At 39.9% G+C, this 16,844-nt stretch overlaps 2 protein-coding genes across 2 annotated transcripts; both read right to left on the reverse strand.

Annotated features, from left to right (window-relative positions):
* Positions 1–1,230: 1,230 nt before the first annotated feature.
* Positions 1,231–9,859, reverse strand: LOC114551057 (uncharacterized). The gene is made up of 11 exons (XM_028572130.1): positions 9,570–9,859; positions 7,166–7,315; positions 6,878–7,003; positions 6,533–6,702; positions 4,825–4,930; positions 4,631–4,729; positions 4,451–4,471; positions 3,727–3,747; positions 3,561–3,587; positions 3,416–3,469; positions 1,231–2,678 (listed from the first exon to the last, which is right to left on the reverse strand). Exons 1-11 carry the CDS (start codon positions 9,676–9,678, stop codon positions 2,659–2,661), a joined length of 903 nt encoding a protein of 300 aa, XP_028427931.1. The 5' UTR covers positions 9,679–9,859; the 3' UTR covers positions 1,231–2,658.
* Positions 9,860–10,415: 556 nt separating this feature from the next.
* cyp4f3 (cytochrome P450, family 4, subfamily F, polypeptide 3) lies at positions 10,416–16,631 on the reverse strand. The gene is made up of 13 exons (XM_028571954.1): positions 16,338–16,631; positions 15,871–16,015; positions 15,683–15,736; positions 14,952–15,079; positions 14,175–14,296; positions 13,935–14,081; positions 13,499–13,622; positions 13,313–13,379; positions 12,002–12,131; positions 11,694–11,827; positions 11,428–11,492; positions 11,252–11,334; positions 10,416–10,917 (listed from the first exon to the last, which is right to left on the reverse strand). The coding sequence occupies exons 1-13, from the start codon at positions 16,539–16,541 to the stop codon at positions 10,698–10,700; spliced, it is 1,623 nt and encodes a 540-aa protein (XP_028427755.1). The 5' UTR covers positions 16,542–16,631; the 3' UTR covers positions 10,416–10,697.
* Between the last annotated feature and the right edge of the window lie 213 nt (positions 16,632–16,844).

Genomic DNA, 16,844 nt, shown 5'->3' on the forward strand with positions numbered 1-16,844 from the left:
CTTGTTCTTCTTTTTTTTTAACATTTTATATGCCATAGGTTAACATGCATCTTTCCCCTGATATTGAACTGATTTTTGCAGCTGAAATCTTTGCAACCAGATTGAGATTTTATGAGTTACAACATCCAGTTTTATGAGGTACTAGATTTAATAGTGAGTTGTTTGGTCAGCTGCAGTTGCTGCTCACAGCATGAAGACCACGAGCCCTCCGATTATTTGTTTTTCTGCGTTTCTTAGTAGGTCAGTTTATTTATTTATTTAAAATCTCGACTGTTTGTAAAGCTGAACACTGATGTGATGAAATCCCCTCCGGTATAAATCTAGTCCAATTTGACAACATGTACAAAACCTGGTTTCTCCTTCTGGAAGTGCTCTGTGTTTAACTGTAGGTCTTCAAATCAGGAAAAGACACACCAGACTGCCGAGCAGAGTAATCAAAGTCAGAACTTTATCCTGCTGTTACTGAGTTTGCTGTTGCCCTTTAGCCCTGACGTGCTTTAGAGTACACAGTGGCTCGGCAGCACACCCAGATGATCACTCATTCACTGGTGCATTTGCACCAGATTATGTACTTGCGTCGAAGTTGAATATGTTTAGTGTACACTGTATAATGTAAACGTGGACCTTTTGTTTGGCTGTGATTCGGTTGGCTGCCACCATATACCTCAAAACCCGTTTCATCTCAACTTTAAGAAGTAAAACAACTGAATTTGATTTGTAGGCAATCAAATTGAGCCCTAAATGCTGCTCAGTTATTTTAAAAGTATATTTAAGCAGCCTGTACTCTAAGCTTGCATAAGGGAAAACTGGGCCATAAACTGAAGGGGATAGGACTATAACAGTAGGTTCATTTAAAGTAACGTGTGCAAGGCAGCTAGTTAATACAAATGCTTGCTAGGTCTCTGTATATGTCCTCTACCTGCCTGCTGCAATCAGTTCTATGTTTATACAATCATCAGAAAGACACGGTCACTGTTCCGCTGAATGGCTTGCAGCTGCTTCTTCTTGCATGCAGTTTTAAAATGGTGATCTAACCCACAGCACATCTGACTCAGTTATTTCATCAATAACTAGTGAAATTTGTCCACTTGCTGCCCTCAAGTGGTTCAACTTCTGGACTATCTGTATTAATTTTCAGCTACAACATAAATATCTCTTTTTATTGCTTTATTTTCCTCTTGGAAAGAAGAAAAGACTAAAGACGTAAATAAAAAAACAGGTTAAAAGACATTGGTTTTGTTGCTTTTATTAAGTAGAGCCCATATAAAACACTTCATTTATACATAATGTGTATATCCTAAAACAAAAGCTAAGGTATGAATAACTCGGTGCCTTTTGTGGAACCTTTGGAGCGTTAAGGACTTTTTACAGCTTAAAAATGTCGGGAGTCACAACTCATCCTTAAGCAGTGCTGCTTTGTGTGTAACAGTAAAAACGAGTTTGACAATTCATTGCAATCATCTGAAAGTCCTCAGTTAGTATATCGCAAAGGCTAAATTGACCATTAAAAATTGGGCTTTTTGTAAACAAAAGCCTAATATTTTAGCTGTATTGAAGTGCAACATATTTAAAACTACACGCACACGCACGCACACACACACACACACACACACACACACAGTGCATCGGAAAGCCACGAAACCAAACATTTCAACTCTGTCCTCCCACAATTTAAAGGAGAATACACATTCAAATACAAACAATCACATACTGTGTGTAGAGGAGTAAATACAATCTGGGAAAGTGATCAGAAACATGACAAAATACAAATGTGAAACTTGAACCCTCGCAATATTTTCTTTACAACACACCTAGTAGCCGTTGCTGAGGAGTCAGCAGTAAACGACTGTAACAATGCCTCGCCTGTTGGTCGAGCTGGCGGCCCAGACCACACAATGGCGTCTCCTTTTCTCCCCCCTTTGTTTTCAGTCCAGTTCCTCCCCACGCTGCCCTAGCTCTTCTCTAACACTATGAGACTGCATTTATCCACACTGGACCTGTTTGTTTTTAACGAGCTAGAGGTCATTGTCAGGTACGCTGACGCCGCCTGTCACAGGAAAGAGCTATTTCCTGTCTAAGCTTTGAGGCCCCACATCGCCTCTTTGGAAAATCTAGAAACAAATGTCAGGAAGACCTGTTTCAAGTCTAAAAGGTTTTTTTTATTATTATTATTATTATTATTACATTCTGGGCTATTCATTTCTGCACTGCAACTGTAGTCGTTTTTTTTATATCATGATTAATAACTTAAATATTTCCCTTCTTAGTGTCTTATAATACACAAGACTTAATGTAGATCCCAGCAGGTAATAGCTACTGGGGCTAAACTCATATGTTTAGTTAAAAACGAGCAGCAGAACGCCAGTCTTAAAAAAAAAAAAAAAAAGACATGCCTTTCCAATAGTCTTTAACACGCTTTCATACCCACTTTTGGTCAGTTTTGTGTCTAAATTAGAGATTTTGAAAATTAGCCTCAAGATACTTTCACTCTTTTCTTTGCCGTATTATTAATTATAGATTTGAGGCATTGGAGCCGACAACAATAGTGTTGTTATCAGAGAATAGACCGATCCCACTGCTAGATTTCCTGAAACGTTTCAGCCTCACCGCGGATGGTCTAGTTTTACACCTGACATGTTCTGACTGACGTTTGGCCGCCTACGTCATCGCCGTTTCCTCTGCCAAACGACAAAAAAAGAAAAGAAGAAGAGTCACCCACTGCTAAAATGGTTACACAGTATTAGTTAGTTACAGTATATGTCGTCGCTGTCGGGTGTAAACCTTGTATGTCCAAAACACCCTTTTTTTGAGGAAATGAAGAAAAAAAAAGGCTAATTTGAAAACATTTGATTGAGCTATTTCCCTTTAAACCAAGACGTAAACGGTGACCAATTGCATTTATTTATGAAAAAAAAAATTTGAAATGACGAAAAGGTTTCTGCCCGACAGTGGCGATATATTGTTACATATATTGCTGTAAGTCAGGGGTGTCAAACTCAATTTCACTAGAATGACATCAAGGGCCAGCCGTGTATAGTTTATTGACATGCTTTTATTTAATCAAAAACGTAAAATATCTTTGACTGTATAATTGCATGTCCTATATAGCCTTCTCGCTTACAGTTTTGTCGACATAAAGCCCTTAAAAAGTCAGCAAGACAAGTAGGCTACCACACAGCCGACTCACAACAACAGCCTGAATGTGAAAACTCTTGGCTTCCGTGGGAGTCTCAAAGTTGGCAAGTCAGCATAACATCAGTTCAAAAAACAAGTTTTTGGTGGGCGGGCCAAAAAAATCCTCTATTGCAAAATCCCGCAGCCTTGAGTTTGACACATATAAGTAAGTAATAATAAAGTAATAAAATATGTAAGTGCATATAAAGTAAACGATGACATTTATTTCCCAGTGTCTTACCGTCTTTTTGTCCCTTGTCTTGACCTGTGGTGCCATTAGATACGGCATCTCTTGCTGTTTTAATGATACGGACGTATGGATGTCAACTTTTTCATTATCATAAAAAATTTGAAAATACATCAAACAGACTGTGGCTGAAACTTACATGTACTACCGTGCTTCCACCAGAAGTCTGTAGTGGAGGACAAGAGGGCAGCAACATTAGCAGAAAATACAGCACAGAAGAAGTCTGTTGTTATACATGTAAAAGATCCAGGCTGTTTGATTTTTTTAAAAGGCATAACTAGTTCTAAATAATTGAAGTTACTGACCTTTTTGCCATGGCATGGATTCTGCAGGGAGTTACAGCAGATAACATGTCAACAAAGTCAGCATTTATCCCTTTTTACTTAAAATGAACAGGAAAGAACTTCACCAAAGCCCAGTAATCTCCTTATTTCGCGTGACTTTCACAGTAAACATTCATCCAATCAGGTAAATGTTTGCCCTGTCTGCTTCTGATGAAATGTTGCAATTCACAGTTTTTGATAAAATCAAAAATCAGTTCTCTCAAAAAATGGCCATGTCAATATCTACTTAAGTCTCGCTTTGCCAGACCCTCCTCCACAGCGCGCTGGAGGAGGATCTGGCTACTCCACACAGCATTCGGGGATGGGAGAAAAATGTGCTCTGGTTTAATGGCATTTCTTTAAACCAATCAGAATCGTCATGGACGGTGCTAAGCTCTGCACAGAGTCGTGCTAGAGAAAACTCTGATTGGAAAAATAGTCTAGCAAGCTGTCTGGATTTACCCTGCAGAGATCTGAGGAGCATTCAACCACAGTCCTCAGAAATCCACCAAATTTAGAATTCCAACACAAAGAAAGCGAAAGGAAAGGGAAAATACATGCATCTGGCGAATTCTACTGTACTGTACTTCATGCTGCGAGATCCTACATTTCCCAGAATGCCCTTTTCAGACAATCCCTAGAGAATGGGCATACACTACACAAGAATTCCCATTTTTTAACCTTATTGATTTAAAAGATGTCTTACCTTTTTGGAAGAACCACATTCCTAGAGGCAATCACACACAATGGTTTCAACTTCATACTTCTCTCATTATTATTCAGACTAATATAAAATACACAAACGCAGATAAGTCATACATAAAATGTTACTAATATTTATAAACATTTGAATGACACAAGCAGATACAGTGTCGTGGGTTTTTACCTGCTTTACATCTGTGAACGCCAACCAGCAGCAGCACAATAAACAGCAGAGCCATGAAGACTATGAGCCCTTTGGAGATGTTTGGTTCTCCTTCAGGTGCTGTCGGGTGACAAAAGCAGCAATAAGTGGGCTTTGTCGGCGTGTGTTACACAGAGGACATTTTTGGGTTGAAATTGGATGAGACAGTTCCTCACGATTCAAACGTTTTTTGATGAAAGGATTGGAGAAAGGGTCGCTGCTCATCTGGCTGACTGGATTCTCCAGCTCACAGCGGAACTCCTTTATTTCCCAGCTGTTGTCCTAGAAGTAGTGTGACATAGTTAGTAATACCCACACATTTGTACAACTCAGTCAGTCCTTCCAGAATTGATACCTGATTATGCGGCACCTTTTCTTAAAAAATGCGATGGACTATGGAGGATATTTATGCAATTTTATGCGATGAAATTGCAGGAGTTTGCAAAAACTGCAGTTTGATGAAAAAGAGAGAAGAAAAAAAAGTGATTCCCCCAACACCCTGCTTGTTGCAGGGTGTTGTTCGATGATGTTCACATCACTTCATAACGTTCCCATGGCAACAAGGGAAAATGGCTGCTCTTGTGTGAAGTAAACGCAACATTTTTCAACTTTCTGCTAAGATATGTGACTTTTTTGCAACGAAAATTAATTAATTAATTAAAAAAAAGAATTATGCAATCACATAATCGCGTTTTTCTGGAGGGACTGCTCAGCGTCACCCCCTGTGTGTAAATGTGTTGAAAAATCGGAACTGAGAGACAACATGTGATTATTTCCACACGAAATGTGAGAATAATTTCATTTTACATACACTTCCAACTGTGCTAAATTCTTCCGGTTACACTTTACTTGAAGGTATCTACATAAGAGTCACATGACACTGTCGTGAACGTGACATAAACATTATAAACAAGTCATAAACGTTTATGACATAACGCTTCTGTCATTAACTGTCATTCGGTCTTTGCCATGACGAGTTATGGTTAGGGTTAGAGTTAGAGTTAGGGTTCATGTGTTCATGACAGTGTCATGTCACTCTTATGTAGATACCTTCAAGTAAAGTGTTACCATTCTTTCTATGATTATACCAGGTTACTGGTAACTTATGAATAATTCGTGTTTGAAGGCTATAACAGCCGGTCTCGGTAAGTTTTCCTGCCGACACCGTGATGTGTCTTTTAAAAAGGCGTCGTACAGTTCAGGGGACTCCGAGACACAGAGGATGATCCTTTTCTCTTCCATTGTTTCGCCGGTTTCTGATTCCGTATATTATGTGTCACTTCTGGCTACGTCACGTACAGCTGTTATCTCGTCGGTTGCGCTTTCAAAAGGTCAGCGGCAACTAGGTCCAAGTTGAAATAATTTGAACTTCAAGCGCAGCGCAAAAGCGGCAAATCCGAGCGGTGCGCGACGCGAGCGCAAAGCGGTTTTGCCGCCTATCGTGTGGAGGCGGCTTTTAGGGCCAAATAATAATCAAATATCACGATATACTTGAACAAATACCTCGATGTCGATATTGTAGGATTGACAATTGGTGCCCTAACAAGATATGAGATTTTTGATAAATAATCATCAGAAATGTCGATTTAATGACAAAGTGTGTAAAGGCAAAACCGCTAGAACAGTCTGTTGAGTCAGAAAATGACATCACTTTACTCTAGTACAGCCTTCAAAACCAGGAAAAGACAAGATTTTACGATCTAAGACGATATCTAGTCTCATATCACGATATCGATATAATATCGATACATTGCCCAGCCCTAGCGAAAATAAAACTGTGGATTTAGGAATTGCACGTTGCATCCCACCAACAGAGACAAATACACACACACACACACACACACACACACAGACATGCATCATTGCGCTATGCAGTATACAAACCTTATTAATGACTTGCTCCTTAGATGAACCTGTCACATTGTTATCTGACTTCCACCTGTAGGTGACCGGCTCAGCGCCTGTGGTGTTTCCCTCACAGGTCAAAATACAGCTGGTCTCCTCATCACCACAGGATTTACCCAATTTACTCACAGTGGGTTTAGGAACGGGAGCTGTTACGTTATTGCAGAAAAAAAAAAAAAAATTAGAAATAGGCCATCCGAGTCGCTTTTTCATGTTTCTTATTCCGATTTCCCAGATTTAATCACAACAGGAATTGAACCCAGGTAAACACACAACCTCCACACTGATCGGCCTGACTAAACTGTGTGTAATTCATGCACTTACAGATGACGACGAGACGAATTGCATTCTTGGCCAAGGCGTTGATTTCCGGTGTGTACAATCCACTGTCATTTTTAGTCAGTCCCATGATTGTCATCTCTCCATTTGTAGTGTTCAGTCTACTGCGTACTTTAAACAAACGTCAACAATGAGTGGTATTAGCTCCTCAACAGTCTGGAACTCACACCGCTGTACCATTTAGCATGAATCGATCAAAACGCCTCCGAGTGAAGCACATATTTGATCCCACAGACAAACCAAAGAAAGTGAGCTGAACTCGGCTCAGTATACCTTTGAATTGACGATAATATTCAAATTCCGTTCCATCCCACTGGATGGCGATGTCAAGACCGTGTTTCCACATGATGTTGGCGATGATGCCAGAGGTAGTACCCGGTTTGAGGACAACGTCATCGCCCACCTTTTTGTAGAGTGGAGTCTCTGCAGGGACAAAAAGAAGGTCAGTATGCCAATTTTCGTCTAAACATCCTTTAACCCTTGTGTTGTCTCCCCGTCAACCTTGAAAAACGTCAAAACCTTTTTTCGACTAAGGCATGGATACCCGACCCGAGGCCGACGGGTCCCGACGGGTCCCGACGGGTCCCGACGGTACCCAACGGGCCGGGCCCGGTTTGGACAGATATTTAGAAATGATGGTCGGGGTCGGGTCGGGCTCGGTCACATCAGCGTGATAAGGCAACAGCTTATTAACGTGCGCTCCTTGCCCCATGTGCGCTGATGCGCTCATCTGTTGACATTTCCGAATGCCTTCCTACAGTTGCTTAACAAAAGCGGGCTTTCCACACAAACAAATGGGTCATTAGTAGGAGAAAAAAAATGTTTTCTTCTACACATTTTCAGCGCTTATCCCATATTTTCTGATATAAAACAAAAATCAAAACGGGTCAATGTGACCCGAAGTCAACACAAGGGCAAAAGGTGCTCAGTAACAGCAGGATAAAGGTCCCTCCCCCCCTTTCCACTAAAGCCCAAAACGTTCTCCTAAGCCCCTCCCCCCCCACAAAGGAGAATGAATGTGTGCGCATGAGCAGTGATTGACCTGGCCCTGATTGGTGCATCTGAACAGGGAGCTGTGTTTCTTTTGCAAATCGCACTACATGCTGTAGGTGGTGCCAGATTTTTTTTTAATGACTTGTTTCATGTAGTTCTACTCGAACATAGTCACAAATTTGACAGAAAGTTAGTTTCATAAGGCATACCTACTGCACCTTTAAGCACCAATTGGTTATTTTGGACCGTTGGTCCGACAACACAAGCAATTTAAGGGATCCCACCTAGGCCCTGGGACATGGTGCTGAGCAATTTTCACTATTTTATGACATTTGACAGACTTATCTGTTAGGTGGGGGCAAGTACCCTCAGGTAATTTCCATAGTAACTTTATAGCTTGATGGTGTTTTTTGCCCCCAACTGCTCCTTCCAGGCAGCACTGCTACCGCTGCCTTCAAGGCCCCTAACCCTAACCTTAACCTTAACCTTAACCCTAACCATAACCAGTGCCTCCCAACGGTGCCTTCCGGTCAGCGCTGCGCGCAAAAAACACTGATAAACAACTTTATAAGGGAATTTGAGGGTTTTAAATTTAAAAAAAAGTACACATATTGCGTTTCTTAAAGGTCCATTCCAGTATTTTTAGACAGGCAGCATTTAGACCTATATTAAGGGAGTATACATTTTCAAAACGTGAAATGTAACTGTAATAATCCTATGTCCATGTAAAATACACTTAGTTTTGTTTTAGTGATGCTCTATTCTATTGCTACCCGTTCCTTCTCTAATCTCTTCTGCTGTAGTCTATTCCTAACTGTTCTATCTCTAATCTCTTTTGCTCTATTCTAGTCCTAACTGCCCCAGCTCTACTCTCTTCTAGTCCCAACTGCTTCTTCTCTAATCTCTTCGGCTAAATTGTACTTAGTATTCTCTTTTCGATTCCTAACTTTTCTACCTTGCCTTTCTTCTAATCTATTCTATTTTATTCCTAACTGTTCTACCTTTAACCCCTTCTGCTCTATTCTATTCCTAACTGTTGTAACGCTCCGCTCCTCTTCTGTATTCTATTTCATTCCTAACTGTTCTATTTCTACTCTATTCTTCTGCTCTCTTCTATTCTTTTCACAACTGTTTTTATGTATACTGATATTTTCCCCGTGCTATACTATATTTCAATTCCTTTTCATTTTACTCAATATACTCTATTGTATTCTGCTCAATTCCTAACTATTATATGCACATTATATGCACAACTATTTTTCTATTGTACATATTCCACCCAGCAATTATATACTCTGTTCTACTATACAGTACGCTATTCTAGTACACTATTAGGCATACTAACTGTTTTATGGTGCTCTTCTACTGTTTCCATTTTTTTTCACATTTCAATTATGTTCAATTGCTACGTTATTATCTATTCTATTCAATTCTATTCTATTTCGCCCTCGTGCACTTTGTATTGTTGACAGTTGATATTAGCTGGCATACAGTAAATCTGGCTTAACTGTAAATTAGTTATAGCTGTATGCTGTTGTTTACCACTGGGTGGGGCCATGGATTTGGGACACTACCATACTGCGACACACTTTGCACATATGCACCATTCTAACCCACAACAAGATACTTTGAATACGTATGAAAACAAGCCAGCTACAAGGTAAGCTCGAAGCAATAAACTTACCTGAGTCTGCGGACACGACAGCCAATACAACGCACAACCAAGCGGCCAATACCATGGATGTCAAAGACGGCGACATCTCGCTGCTTCTGTTCTGAACCGAGAGAAACATATGTCGAATAGCGTTATACCAAAGCTAAACACATTATAGACTAAGTATGTTAGCTTAGAAAAATTAAAAAAAAAAAAAAAAAAAATAGTTGTCTGCCGGCTTTAAGGGGTGTGAAACGGTTAGACGAAGCTGAAAGTGAAAGTTAAACAGACACCACTTCAACAGGTCGGGCTCCCACAGACTCTCAGTGTCCCCGCCTCCACCGGGACATGCGCATTCTATTCACAACATATTCATGAATGGACTTCAAATTGTTCCATACTCCCCATAGATGGGTCACTGAGCAACGCAATGACTGATGTAGGCTAGTTTGTTTCTTATAGACACATTCAAAAATATACATAGATATATTTATGTATTCACACATACACAGTAAAAAAGATTTTGCCTCCTAGTGTCCAGAGGCTGTTACTGCCGCCAGAAATGACAATGAATGCATCGTCCCCACAGCAATATTCTTATTAAGATTCAAATCACACACAGTGATTTGTTACCAAAGACAAAAAGCCTCTGCTACAGTTAACATGTTTCCTTTCTTTTCTTTATTTTGACATGAAGAATAATGCACTGGCCTTAACATATTGTCCCTATAGCTTGACCTTTATTAATTCAGGTCCTTATCTAGCTCAGGGAGGTCCCACGAATTACACAAGTTTTTGTTGGTCTTGAACCTGTGTTTTTAGCTCCAAAATTCAGTTTCTCTGGCTGTAAAGAGTTAAAGGATGAGGATTAAAAAAAAAATGTAACTCAGGATTTATTTAAAACTTAATACAGTTAAAAAAAAAGAAGTAACAACAATGTGATTAGAACAATACATTATGCAACAGTAAATTGCATAGTACAGTCAAATTATATCACAAATGGTGTTACATTCATTTTGAAAGTGATAGCAAAACCATGCAGCCTAAAAAGGTTTTTGGAGAATACAAAGGTCACCAATGCTTTTAGAAACAATACAGTGAACCAAAAGTGACAAAGGACAAAAGTGACAGGTTGTTGTTAGGCGTCGTCTTGTCGGATCATTCGTCCTGACACTCCCCCAGGTTGTGCGGGATCCGAGGCTCCAGCTGCAGCCACAAACCTCCCTCCGCACGCAGGACGAGTTGGGGGAGACGGCGAACTCCCCCGGCGCCAGACCCGAGTTCAGGGTTCACCCCCGGGGTCAGACGAAACCTGAGAAGCGTCAACGCCACAACGACTCGGAGCTCTGCCAGGGCGAATTTCTGACCAATACAGTTCCTGTGAACACATACACGTTCTCGTCTTTACCGGCATCTTCCCAATGGAGCTTTTTTCACAGCAGACATTTTGACTTGTCATAGTAGGAAAAGCACTTGATAAAGAAATTGATAATCTTAACGATGGCTCAATTCCATCAAGTGTCCCAGTAAGATATTTCAGTGAGTCAGCATGCACAATACCAGGGCCTCTCCTAATTGGAATGCAGCCATTATTGATGGTTTTGAATACACCTGTGCTTTTCCTACTATGACATGTCAACATGTCTCCTGTGAAAAAGGTCTGTTGTTCATTGATCATATTTGAAGCTGTAATAAGGACGCAGTAGCTATACCTGGGGCCTGAGGAGAAGGGGATGAAGGCGTGAGAAGCCCGTCCCGCTGTGTTTGTAGGGTCAAAACGCAGAGGATGAAACTCCTAAAACAGAGCAAATCACAGGTCCAACATGACAAAGTTGAGCCAAAGTGAAAAAAAAGAAACTTGAGATTTTTTTTTACATTTATTTCTTACATGTGGGTTTGTCCAAACAGCAGGGTTGTGGTGTGTCCCGTAAATACTGACCAAAGAGATGGCACCTTGGGAAGAATGACAAAAAGAAACAGCTATTTCGACATTAGCTTGCCTTCACTTCTTCACTAACCAACATTCACTTCCTTATTGAGGTTGGCAAATGGGAACCCCAGAGAAATGTCTTTCACAGATGAAAATCCCCGAAAAAACAAGAAACGGCTTTTGACCTTTAAAATCGATTTAAAAAAAAGCCACTCCCCTCTCACCCTTTGGTACTGTCCGATCCCCTGGCAGTGCAATGTCCTGGGTGTACTTCCTTGTTACAGCCTGCACAGGAGAGTGCAGCCTGAGAGACTCTCTGATGCACATGGTGGTGAAGGGAAGGTTGGACAGATCCTCCCTTTAGATAAAGATATTCACATTTAAATTGGACTCATTTTGGCCTTATTGTGACGGACTTAGATTGTGTGTAAAAGAAAATTACAATCAAAACTTCCATTGATTTAGGTTGTGTGTGTGTGTGTGTGTGTGTGTGTGTCTGTGTGTGTGTGTGTGTGTGTGTGTGCTTTCTGACCACTCTATTTCATGTCTGTCTCGTCCTTGCATCAGATCCATCACTTCCTGCCTGCATTGCTCCTGATAGTGCCCGTGGCGTGCTAAATTATACAGCGTCCAGCAAATCGCACTGGCTGTTGTGTCATGACCTGTGGAAGAAGTAGGACAGTGTCAATTCAAAGGTCTCAAAGCGATCTTACTGGATGTCAAATCGTGATGTAATGACTTGAATGATGAGCCCTATGACATGCTGCTTTTTGGATGCTTTTATATAGACCTTAGTGGTCCCCTAATACTGTATCTGAAGTCTATTTTATATAGACCTTACTGGTCCCCTAATACTGTATCTGAAGTCTCTTTTATATAGACCTTAGTGGTCCCCTAATACTGTATCTGAAGTCTCTTTTATATAGACCTTACTGGTCCCCTAATACTGTATCTGAAGTCTCTTTTATATAGACCTTAGTGGTCCCCTAATACTGTATCTGAAGTCTCTTTTATATAGACCTTAGTGGTCCCCTAATACTGTATCTGAAGTCTCTTTTATATAGACCTTACTTGTCCCCTAATACTGTATCTGAAGTCTCTTTTATATAGACCTTAGTGGTCCCCTAATACTGTATCTGAAGTCTCTTTTATATAGACCTTACTGGTCCCCTAATACTGTATCTGAAGTCTCTTTTATATAGACCTTAGTGGTCCCCTAATACTGTATCTGAAGTCTCTTTTATATAGACCTTAGTGGTCCCCTAATACTGTATCTGAAGTCTCTTTTATATAGACCTTAGTGGTTACTGTATCTGAAGTCTCTTTTATATAGACCTTACTGGTCCCCTAATACTGTATCTGAAGTCTCTTTTATATAGACCTTAGTGGTCCCCTAATACTGTATCTGAAGTCTCTTTTATATAGACCTTAGTGGTCCCCTAATACTGTATCTGAAGTCTCTTTTATATAGGCCTTAGTGGTCCCCTAATACTGTATCTGAAGTCTCTTTTATATAGACCTTAGTGGTCCCCTAATACTGTATCTGAAGTCTCTTTTATATAAGTCTCTTTTATATAGACCTTAGTGGTCCCCTAATACTGTATCTGAAGTCTCTTTTATATAGGCCTTAGTGGTCCCCTAATACTGTATCTGAAGTCTCTTTTATATAGACCTTAGTGGTCCCCTAATACTGTATCTGAAGTCTTTTTCCCGAAATTCAGCCTTGGTACAGAATTACAGCCACTAGAGCCATTTTCATGCCATGGGACCTTTCAATATGTAACAGTAGCATTTAGCATTATCCCCTAACTGTCAGCAAGAAAGTTGCTTTAAACTGTCTCACCTGCAAACATGAAGGTGTTGGCCTCAGCCTGTATCTCTTCGTCTGTTAGGCCTTGTCCATCCTCATCCTGCAATTATACAGAATTCAAATGCAGTCCTGGATCTTTTATAGCGATTTAACGGTCCCTCCACCTCACTTTTTTTTGTCTCTCTCGACTTCTCATTTGCATTTCTTCTTCTCTCCTACCTTTGACAGGAGTAGGATGTCCACAAAATCTTTCTTTCTCTGTGGTGCTGTGGTAAAATCTCTTTCTGTCTTCTTATGTTGGCTGATCAGGGTTCGGCGCTCCTGAACCACCTCCCTGGTAAACCTGCAGAGTTTGACCCAGGAATATAGAATAGATTAGACAGCAATAAGTTCTGGATTTTAGTATAAGATACAGTGTGGCTAATTGATACATTATGATAAGATACAATGTACTTTTCTACAGTATATAATTCTGTACAGTGTTATGCACTAAATAAGAAACAACTTACAATACAGTGTGATAAGTAAATATGCAAAATTGAAGTAGTAAGTAGTGAAGTAGAATATAATACAAATAGAATGGCATAAGAGATATATCAGAAGGTTTCTATATTCTTATCTGTGCTACCCTGTTACATTACGGTCACGCCAGTACCTGTGCACAATGCTTAAGGCCTTTCTGAATTGTTTTCCCTGCTGTGTTTTCCAGTAAAACCAGTCCCAGTGGTGCAAAATCTTTTGGCGACGATCTATAACCAGGTCGCTCAGCTCCACTAGGGCTGACACATACTCACTGGCAGACCTGGAGAGAGAAAATAATAAGATTACAAAAAAATAGAAGTACAATGGAAGAAGAATATACTCATTAAAGAGCTGGTCAAATGTGTGTCCTCACCACTGACAGTTGCTGTTGTAGCTAAAGGCACATTTCAGTAAACTGTCCAGTGTCATCAGAGTGACGTGGTCAAACATCTCTACATTAGTCATGCCTTTAGCAACCAGGTGGCGCCACTTGTCCTGAAAGACACATATAGCCTCCTCATTTGCATAATAAAGAAATGTATAAAGACAATAATCGAGAAGTTTGGGGAAATAAATAAGGGGGGGATCCAATGTGAAAATAATACAGAAATTAATTAATACATACATACATATTGTAAACACATTTAAAAATTAATAATGACATTTTCAAAGAAAAAAAATGATATGTAAAAGGAAATGCAAAATAAAAATAAATTAAAAAGTTAAATAATAAATAGGGGAAATAATACAAATGTAAATAAATAAAGACGCAAATTAATACAGAAATATCCATTTATGTCACATTTAACCAATTCATTAATATCTACGTTTATTTGACCAATTAATCAATGACTACATTTATTTTGAATATTATTTTTGGTAGATTAAATGGCATATTAATTAAATTATCAAGTCTTGTATTTTATTTTTTTTGTCTTAGCAGTTGCCGTCCTCTACAGCCATTTGCATGCAGTTATAGTCTTGCAGATACTGAAGGCTGTGTACACATTTTACACTGGCACTGGTTTCTGAACAGAAAGTAAATGCAACACAAGATCAACATACCAACATGATTTTTTAATTTTTTTTTTATAAATGACAGCAGATATGTGTGCTTGCTGGCATCTGTACACTGCTCTCTGTGTCTTACGTGCATGATGTTAGTTGAGGTGTTAAACTTGGTGATGTAGTTCTTCAGAATATCAAAATGAAAAGCTGGAGTCAGCAGCCGTCTCCTGCGGGACCACTCCTCCCCGTTGCTTAGCAACAGGCTCTGTCCTGGGATGTAAGAGGGAGAGAGAAGGTATGGAAGTGAGGATGACAGTACATTGTAATCAACACTTGGATAGACAGTAGTTATACACAGTAATTGGAATCACTGTCATCTGACTTTTCTTTTATTATTCATTAATTAGTCTTAAAGAAAACTAAAGGTTTTATTGCTAATACACTGCATATATCTATATTATTCTTACTACTATTATGTCACTGCTACTACATTGCACATATCTGTACATGTTGTTCATACAGTGTTCATATTACATAGCCATATTTATTCTGCTGTTATAACACTGCAATATATTTCTTGTCCTGCCTATGCACCACCTGTCTATACTTTGTTTATTGCATTGCACTTTTCTGCTTTTTTGCACTTCTGGTTGGGCGCAAACTGCATTTCATTGAATCTAATCTATTTGATGATGGGAAACCTGAAAACACCTACTCTATATTGAATATGAAATAAACAAAGGCAGTGTTTTCAGCTTGATTCCCATAGACTTTGAAATTACTCAACTGCTGTGCCATCTTCCTAAGTGTTATGGAACATAGAACCGATGCTGATTCAAAATTCTTAAACTAGACTCGAGCTCTTTGACTCACCAAGCCATGGACGCAGATGGCCATAGATAAGCTCATCTTTCACTGTGATACTAGCTGGATGGAGGGAATGAGGGAGGAGGTAATGGAAGGAGAAAAGAGCATTAAACATGAAATGAATCTCCAGTCACACTTCCACTGGCGTGAAAGAAAAAAAAAAGTTACTTATAAAAAAAGTAATTATACACTACCAGGTGCCATTAGCAGAGGTTTGACGTAGTCCGGGTGGAAGAGTCTGACCAGGTGATAGAAAGGGCCGAGGAACCAGCTGCAAGAGTGCGTGTACATCTGCACCAAGTCGTCCACCTCCAGGAGACCTTCTTCTGTACTCTGCATCTGAGGCACCAATAAATATTAGTTTCAACAAAACACAACAATATACAGTACAGTATACCACGAGTTGAATTCATTCAAAGGTGCGTCTAAAAAAAAAGTGAGTATTGGTAGTGTCACCCTTCTTCTTCTCAATAACAATGTTTTGCAAGACTGTGAAACATCCTGTATCTTGCTGAGAAATCTACAGTTAGATTTCCAGATGACTTGTTGCCACATTTACCAAGCATTACTGTCAAGAAATGTCAAAAAGAAAGCTATAAATGCATGTTAGTGGGTGTATTTAGCTTTGATGTGTGTGTGTGTGTGTGTGTGTGTGTCCTACCTGGCCCAGGTGGCCTAAAAGCCAAGAGTTTGCATGTGGCTTGCTGAAGCAGGACAGCCTGTATGAGAACCAGGCGTGTCGCACCAACAGCCTCACCGTCGCAACTGCGACCACAGCTCCTAGTCCTGTACAGGCCAGAAGCATGAGCTGACGGAGACCAGTCCAGCTGAGTACCTGAGAGAGGACACCCCAGAGGAGAGACATCCCGGGACAGACAGAGAGAGAGACAGAGAGTGAGGAGTATCCAGGGGTTTGCTTGATACTCAACCCTGCTCTGACAGCGACTGTGTTCACAATGAGAAGTTACTACATGTCGAAATAAACAGAAACCAAACTGTTTCCGCCACTTATTTCAAGAACAACTGATGTGACAGTCATGAGGGAGACCACTTCCTCTGTCTGTTAAAATCAAAAAGTCATTGTATAATGGAGACTGAGTAGATTAGATCATTCAGAACCTTCAGAACCCTCCTTTACTTGGATCATAAATTAACTTTAAGAATAACT

This window comes from Perca flavescens, chromosome 24 (genome assembly GCF_004354835.1).
Source record: "Perca flavescens isolate YP-PL-M2 chromosome 24, PFLA_1.0, whole genome shotgun sequence".
NCBI classification, from domain to species: domain Eukaryota; kingdom Metazoa; phylum Chordata; class Actinopteri; order Perciformes; family Percidae; genus Perca; species Perca flavescens.

Bases quoted from the DNA above. Each gene is read 5' to 3' on its own strand.
- LOC114551057 (XM_028572130.1), bottom strand. From the start codon at position 9,678: ATGTTTCTCTCGGTTCAGAACAGAAGCAGCGAGATGTCGCCGTCTTTG. The intron at 7,316-9,569 runs GTAAGTTTATTG...TTGTCCCTGCAG, and splicing joins TGTCGTGTCCGCAGACTCAG to AGACTCCACTCTACAAAAAG. The intron at 4,472-4,630 runs GTAAAAACCCAC...GATTGCCTCTAG, and splicing joins CGTTCACAGATGTAAAGCAG to GAATGTGGTTCTTCCAAAAA.
- cyp4f3 (XM_028571954.1), bottom strand. From the start codon at position 16,541: ATGTCTCTCCTCTGGGGTGTCCTCTCTCAGGTACTCAGCTGGACTGGT. The intron at 14,082-14,174 runs GTGAGGACACAC...TTCTCTCTCCAG, and splicing joins TACAACAGCAACTGTCAGTG to GTCTGCCAGTGAGTATGTGT. The intron at 10,918-11,251 runs GTATAGCTACTG...ATGTGTTCACAG, and splicing joins CCCTTCTCCTCAGGCCCCAG to GAACTGTATTGGTCAGAAAT.